This window comes from Poecilia reticulata, unplaced genomic scaffold (genome assembly GCF_904066995.2).
Source record: "Poecilia reticulata unplaced genomic scaffold, P_reticulata-male-v2 Scaffold_35, whole genome shotgun sequence".
Taxonomy (NCBI): domain Eukaryota; kingdom Metazoa; phylum Chordata; class Actinopteri; order Cyprinodontiformes; family Poeciliidae; genus Poecilia; species Poecilia reticulata.
In genome coordinates, this window is record NW_027675133.1 from 1 (window position 1) to 8175 (window position 8175).

Sequence of the window (8175 nt, forward strand, 5' to 3'; positions counted from 1 at the left end):
CTCAACTTGTTCAGAAAACAAACATTTCTCAAAACATTTTTCTGAAAATTTTACAACTCCTGAAAAAAAAATAAAGACATTAAAACATTTTCAAAGATAAAAAAAATTAAAATTCTGAATGTAAACAGAAGTGGTTCCGCCTGATGGACTCCAGCAGAACCAGAAAACCGACAACCTGCCAGTGCCGCAGCAAAAACAACAAACGTTACAAATTCAACAGCAAAAAAAATCATCCAGGCAAAAAAAATCCACAAAATTGTTTAGAAAAAAAAGTAACAATCACAAAGTCAATAAAATAAAAAATAAAAATAAAAAACAGCTGAGAAAAAGAACCGGAGACACAGAACCACTGGTTCTACTGATCAAACTGGGTCAGAACCAAAACAGGATTAACCCTTTCTATAGAGAGGCTGATGGGTCCCAGTACTGGTCCACACACTGGGAGAACTGCTGGACCAGTACGTTTGACAAATCATCTGGTTTTGCTGAGATACTAATCATGTTATTTAGGGTTCAATCCTTACATTTCTAAGCTAATTTGACATTTTTGTGTAAATTTGTTTAGTTCCGCATTATTTTGACTAAAACCGTCTCAGTGCTGCCCCTTCAGGTGAAACAGTGCCTCTGCAGTTCGATTCTATTGGTGTCAAACGTTCCAGCTTCAGCCACGCCCCCTGGTGGCGACTGTATGTGATCGATAGCCCTGCTTTATCAATGTGTGATTGATCAGCAACACGCCGTGATCCACTCTGCCTGCAGCGCTGAGGGCCTCCACATGGCAGCTGCATGGCTGCTAAGCATGTCGCTGTAAATCTCTCCAAACACAGAATAACATCTACAAATTTGTTATTTCTTGGTTTGGATAAAAAGTTAAATATAGCGACAAACGGCAGCAGGAGCGGCTGAGGGCCTCCGCATCCTGACCTCAGCCCTGACACCTGGCCACGCCCCTCTGTTTTCTTGCTAAATCCTAAATGTGTGAGGGGCTTAGCTTTCACACAGAACCAGTCCGTTTAAACAGAACTCAGTTGATTTTAATCATCATCCCCAAGTTAAAATCATAAATTAAGGTTCATAACCCTAGCGGACGGCAGAGGTACTGCGGCCCCTAGCGGTCGGCAGAGGTACTGCGGCCCCTAGCGGTCGGCAGAGGTACTGCGGCCCCTAGCGGTCGGCAGAGGCACTGCGGCCCCTAGCGGTCGGCAGAGGCACTGCGGCCCCTAGCGGTCGGCAGAGGCACTGCGGCCCCTAGCGGTCGGCAGAGGCACTGCGGCCCCTAGCGGTCGGCAGAGGCACTGCGGCCCCTAGCGGTCGGCAGAGGCACTGCGGCCCCTAGCGGTCGGCAGAGACACTGCGGCCCCTAGCGGTCGGCAGAGGTACTGCGGCCCCTAGCGGTCGGCAGAGGCACTGCGGCCCCTAGCGGTCGGCAGAGGTACTGCGGCCCCTAGCGGTCGGCAGAGGCACTGCGGCCCCTGGCGGTCGGCAGAGGCACTGCGGCCCCTAGCGGTCGGCAGAGGTACTGCGGCCCCTAGCGGTCGGCAGAGGTACTGCGGCCCTAGCCAGCGGCGCCAGCGTTACCTGCCACCTTGTCACGGATCAGCTTTGCCGACTCGACCTCGCCCACGCTGCTGAACAGGCTGCGCAGCTCGTCCTGGCTCATGCTCTGTGGCAGGTAGTTGACGATCAGGTTGGTCCGCGAGTCGTCATCCTCCTCCATCATCGTCTCGGTGAAGCCGTTGTCGTACAGCTCCTGAGACACAGGTGGGAAAACGCATCAGGTGAACACATAACGACCAATCAGAGAGCAGCCAGAGGGAGCCAATCAGAAAGCGGTGCTTACCTTCACAGCTGCTCCTTTGGAGGAAATCTGAGTGTCTCTGACTTCACCTTGAGTCGGTTGGACCTCACACACCTGAACACACACAAGTGGGTTAAAGGTCATAATGCTAAATTTGGTAAAGCCTGGTATCAGAACCAGGATCCAGCTAGAAGTTATGGGACTGAACTGGTTCTGGATATGAACTGGGTTTGTTTTGGTTCTGAGATTTAAATCAGCTGGAATAATGAGAGTCTAAGTGGCCTTTATTTGAAAGGACCGGCCAATCAGGAGGTACGATTATAAAATAGTCCAAATAATAATGAGATCAGCTTAATCGGCTTAGATGGAACCGGTCCAGATTGGTACGAGTCAGCTGATAAGAACCAGTACCGGCCCATTTCTCTGCAGGGTGCCAACAGAACCAGTTGATGGTGGATCAAACTCCAAATGTTCCCCAACATCCTGAAGCAGCAGGCTTTAGGGAACCTGCTGCATCCTGGTTGCCATGGAAACGCCTGGCAGGTGTCATCAGTGGTGGGCTCACCTTCAGGTACCTGATGTGTCCTCGTCTCACTGCCATGGAAACAGGTCAGCTGGTTTTACTGTGTCTGAAAAAGGAAGCTAATTGGTCAGTTTGAGAACACTTTGATCACATGACTCCACCAACATGGCGGCCTCTGGACCAGTGGAGGTTCCCGCCCCTGATGTTCTACCTGATCATCCCCAAACACTTAATCTGACCTCTGACCTTCAGCTGCAATAATTAGGTTCCTCACAACTGATCCGGATCCACCCGGAACCCTAACCCTTCCCCCGCTCGGAACTAAGCTACTCATCTGATTCTAGCTAGGTTCGAAGCGAGCCGCCATTTGACGGATTATGACGTCATCCATCTCTAAACAGAACCAGTTTCGGATCTAAAGACCGTAAATCCCTGCCGTACAAGGTTAACAATTACCGAACCGTGCCAAAACGGACCGAAACGGTTCTGACGTTAGCAGGTGAGAGGACTCAAACTGAGCACGCGGAGCTAAGAGAGTGCTAACAAGCTAACGGCGAGAGCTAACAGCTTCACTGATAGAGCTCACCTGGACAGGAGGCACAGGTGAAGCAGAATAAGACCCAGCAGTAAACAGGTTCGGTTCAGATTCGACCGATGGTTCGCTTAGTTTAGACACGAAGTTTTAAATTTGCAGCTTGACACGCTCCTCTCAACACAAAGAAACTGAGTCTCGCGAGAATACAGCTTCCTCTGCGTGTTTATGGAAGATGGCAGAAGGTGTTGCCCTCTGCTGCACAGGCAGGGAAACTACAGTTTTAAAATATCAAAAAGTTCCCTAAAACTCATCTTTTCCTGGTGTTACTGTGGTCAGAAGCTGTTTATGAATTTGCTGTATAAAAGAACTTCACATTAAACATACAGCAGTTGTTAATGAGCTAAAGTGATATATTTTATTTTTTAAAACTAAACGTCGCATTTCAAACATTCAATTTAGTTGTAATTGATTTAAATCAAAGCTTATTAATCTCAGTGAGAAATTAAGTCTCGATGCAATCTGCAAATAGAAACTTTCTAAACTAATTTGAATAATTAACGTAGCTTAGTGAATTGTTTGATAACCAGGGTCCAGTCAGAATGGATGTGTGATTGGATTTAAATGATTTTGTTGTAAAGTTCCTCGAGACGACGTCACTTGGTGCTGAATAAATGAACTGAACTGGTTGGTCCTTTTTTTTTTTTGGTTTTGTTGGGTCTAGTGGCCTTTATTTGAAAGTAGTTCGATAGGAAATAGGGCAATGAGAGACGGGAAGACATGCGGCAAATATTGCCAGGCCGGGAATCGAACCTGTGACCACCACCATGAGGACTAAGGCCTCGGCTTGGAGGTCCATTACTGCCCCCCTTTTGGATTGTGTGACATCACATTTTCTATTGATGTTTTCTCAAAGATCTAAGATGTTGTCTGTTCATGGTTAAATAATTTTTAGGTATCTGCATCTCCAGCGGAACCAGAGGGTCTGGATCAGAACCGGAGTGTTCCTGAAGGTGATTCTGGGCCGTCCCCTCACAGCTCAGCTACTGAAACGGAAATGAATAAAACGTTTAACTTAAAATGAACTTGTTCAAGTTTTTCTTGAGGAAAACGGACGGAGGTGGAAGGAGAAGCGAGTGAACGTAGCAAACAAACGAAGGCGGAAGGATTAGATTTGGCGGATTGCATAAACTGTGCATTGACTGTAGCAACATGGCTTCTCCATCAGGAGGGAATAGTGGGAATGGAATGGAACAAATATACAAAAAGCATAAATGTAGAGTGGATGAAAATTCAATGGTGGTGAAAAAAGAAAACTTTGTAGCATTTATGTGTCACATTATCAATGTTACAGTTCAAATGAAGAAGAAAAGTGATTAAATAAAAGCAATCGTAACAGCAGCAGGGAGATTCTTAGATATGAAAGAAATCCAAGCAGATCAGATTCAAACCATTTTGAGTGAAACAACAGAGAATGCTCAGGATTCAAGCTTTTATAATGTTCTACATATTATTCAATGGAATGCTAGAAGTTTAATAGCCAGTGGACAAGAACTTAAAACGTTTATTTATGATTTAGAAATAATTAGATATTATATGTATACAGGAAACATGGTTGAAACCTAACATTTTAAAATCCCAGGATATAGAGAGACAGGATAGAAGTCATGGTAGTGGAGGTGGATGTGCCACTTTAATTAAGAATGGAATAGCTTATAAGAAAAACATAACGAATAAAGAACTAGAATGTGTTAATATAGAAATATTTAAATTAAGAAAATATGGAAATATTAAAATGATAAATTACTATAATCCTTGTAAAAGTCTTGATAGTGAAATGTTTAAAGAAGTAGCAGGAAAAATACATAGAAGAGAATTATGGTGTGATTTTAACGCACTCAATAGTCTGTGGTAACAAGAAGACGGATCATAATGTATCATAGTTGAAGAACTGATGGATGAAATATCATTAGTTTGTCTTAATAATGGAAACGGTACAAGAGTAAATATTCATAAAAACACAGTTTCATGTCTAGATGTTACATTAATAACTGACTGTCTTGTTAGTTTATGTGAATGGATATTACAGGAGACTACATCAGGAGTGATCATTCCAGGGAGTACAATAATTAATGACAGTATAAATAGGCAGCAAGATTCATGTTAAAAGATGGTGGTTCAATAAAGCTAATTGGCAAAAATTTAAAATCATTGTGAAAAAACCAGCCATATGGTACATTAAAGTAACATTGAAGAATTTCAAAACACATAACAGAAACATTTAAATGCTGCAAGTTCTAGCATCCCAGAAATCAAAGTAAAGTAGAAGAAAGTAGTTCCTTGGTGAATGATGAATGCAGTACAGCAATTAAAGAACCTAACAAGCATTTAAATATACAGAAAAATGTAACAACCGAAACCTCATTGAATATAAAAGAAAAGAGCAATGACTCACAAAATATTAAAGAAGCTAAAAAGAAACATGGAGAGAGTTTTGTTCCTCAATAGTCAGAAATAAAGTTGCAGAACGTTGTTGTTTAGGAAATGATGGTGAAAAGGAATGAAGTTAAAATGTCAGCATTGTCAGAGGGCAGGAAATCTTAGTTTTAAAAAGATAAGGCAATTTATTAGGGAGACATTTGCTGCAGTTCACAGTGGTGACATCTTACAGACATTCATAGACAGCAGAAAATAAAGAAACTTGAAATTATAGAAATATTTTGGACAAATGTCAGAAATGCATGTCACATTAGACATGAATATAACCATGAAAGAAATGAAAACGGTACTGAAAGGGACAGGATACTCAGCTCAGGAGAGGTCACTATGTTATGCTATGTTCGACAGACTACAGAAGTAACATTGAATAATATTATGATTATTTCATAAAATATGGAATGAAGGTTTAATACCAAATAGCTGGAAAAGGGCAATATACTTCATCATTTAATAAACCAGGGAAAGATCCTACTTGTCAAATACTAGACCAATAACTTTAACTTCTCATTTAAGTAAATGGATGGAGAAAATAATAGTCAGTAGATTAGGATACGTTCTTGAGCATAAGAACTAATGAATGGATCCCAGAGCTGCTTTAGAACAGGGAGATCAACAATGATGCTCTAACCAGATGTGATGATATAGAGAAAGCTTTAAAATGAAGGAGTAATTATTATAGTATTTTTTGATATAGAAAAAACATATGATCACTGTGGAGAGAAGGATTACTTATAAAAATCAATCAGATGGGAATTAGTGAAAGTTGTATAATGGATAGCAAATTTTTACTGGATAGAAAATAAGAGTTAAGATTGGAACGATTATTCAAAAAGTTTAATTGGAATGGGTTACCTCAAGGTGGTGCAATTAGTCCAAAATGATTTAATTTAATGATTAATGATATTTTTCTGATACTGATAAATGTATAAACTCTGCATTGTATGCAGATGATGGGGCCAAAGGATGAGGGAAACATGTAAAACATGTAGTGGAAAAATTAAAAAAGCAATAAAGTGGAAAAATGGTCGTATGAATGGGGGTTTAAATGATCAGCAAGTGTCAGGTTCAACACTAGACATTTCTTACACACTGCAAAAAACAGAGACAAAGAGTCAGTAAATAGTTTCACTCGCGAGGAGAGTGCTTCAGAGATGCTTCAGTTACAATCTCCGACCAACACTCTGAAGTTCTCTGCTCACCTCGCTCTTTTATTGATTCAGAAAACGCCCTAGTTACAAGCAGCTTCAAACAGCTAAACAGATTCTGTTGAAGCTTGACACAGCAAACTCTTATCCATATAAGATAACTTGAACAGCACATTCTCCTCGAGGTCGTTGGAGTGTGTTCTTGTTCTCTGCGCTTATCTCTGCAACACAAGAAGTGAACGAACAACAGACAGAACAAACTTCTAAAAGTGGCATAACATTATAAGCTTCATATAAGTAAGATTAAACAAATAATATTCTAACATTTCCTCCTGTTTATGCCATTTTTAGCCAGAGCTAGTCCTTACTCAATAACTTCTTTCGATTTCTATTGGTAATTCATTAAGTGGTTCAAAACAGGTACACTCAGAGGGAAAAGGACACATTTCGACCTTACATCAATAACATTGTATTTACAAGTTCAACATAGGAACATTTGAGTCAGGATACAAGTCTGGAAGGTTGAGAGACATTTCATCTTCTCATCACGGACTCAGCATCTGTTACATCTTATTGTCGTCAGGAGGAAGGAGAGATACATTGTTCCTGCATCGGATGATGGCAGTGGTGATGAGCTTTTGAATTAAAGCTCTAAACAGGAATACAACAACATCCACACAAGGTCAGTATTGCTGCAAACACAGCTATGGAATTAAGACAGAGACTATTAGTTGTTGATATCGGCCAAATACATACCCAAACCGTCCCACATTTCTGTATCAGCTCCAGAGTGGTCTTTCATTTTGCTGTTTAGGCCTCAAACATCCAAGGCCTTGGTGAGGTGCCATCCGCAGCGGTATTGTTGGGAATGAAGGTGCAGCACTGCTCCCCAAAAGGCGCAGACCCCACCCTTTCCGCCAACAACATGTCCACAGCAATGCGATTTTGGAAAGCCATCAGGGAGGTAGCTGACAGTGCTCGTGGACGGCTGAGAAACCTTGCTCGTTTTGTACCTAACCTCTGGACATTGTAGTGGATGTAGTTTATTCTATCAACATTTTTATTTATAGTACACCACCAGCAGATAGATGATTCAAACCTGCATATATCTGATTTACCAACTTATATTCATCAGGTAACCACGTGGACCCAATACTATCTATGTATGTGGATCATCGTCATCTATTTGGATCATATGGAGGTGGGTTCTATCAGATAGATTACTGCCTTGTGGTGTCGGTAGGGTGGAGCAGTTGTTCCTTGTAGTTCCGGGCGCTGCTGCTCTACCGCAGCTTCCTGCAGCACTTGCCTCGCTTCTCTCAGTAATGCTGCATACACTGTACTGTCATTGTCATCCTCTTTTCTATGAACATGACTGTACTCTTACTATTTCCCCCCTCCTTTCTACACTCTGTCTCCTCTGCCTTATTTTCTGCTCCTCCGTTTCCCGTCCTCTTATCTTTGGCCTTCCTTTCTCCCTCTTCTCTTCTCTCAGCTATTTGGAGCCAGACTTTTGTTTGTTCATAACCCTCTTTTGCCATTTGTTTTCTTTTCCATTACATTTGTTCTAATTTTTGCTGTAGTTCTTTTATGCTATAGTACTTAAACTGCCATTAAAATCGTACTGTTTTACCCAGTAACAAAGCGGTTTACTGCATCCTCATTTATTTTTTCAACT

The 8175-nt window shown here is 41.7% G+C and overlaps 1 protein-coding gene across 1 annotated transcript; it reads right to left on the reverse strand.

Moving 5' to 3' along the window:
• Positions 1–37: 37 nt before the first annotated feature.
• LOC145550350 (ELAV-like protein 1) lies at positions 38–3085 on the reverse strand. Its single transcript, XM_081604352.1, has 4 exons — positions 2908–3085; positions 2364–2427; positions 1841–1912; positions 38–1750 (listed from the first exon to the last, which is right to left on the reverse strand). The coding sequence occupies exons 2-4, from the start codon at positions 2397–2399 to the stop codon at positions 1556–1558; spliced, it is 303 nt and encodes a 100-aa protein (XP_081460478.1). The 5' UTR covers positions 2400–2427; positions 2908–3085; the 3' UTR covers positions 38–1555.
• Positions 3086–8175: the final 5090 nt, after the last annotated feature.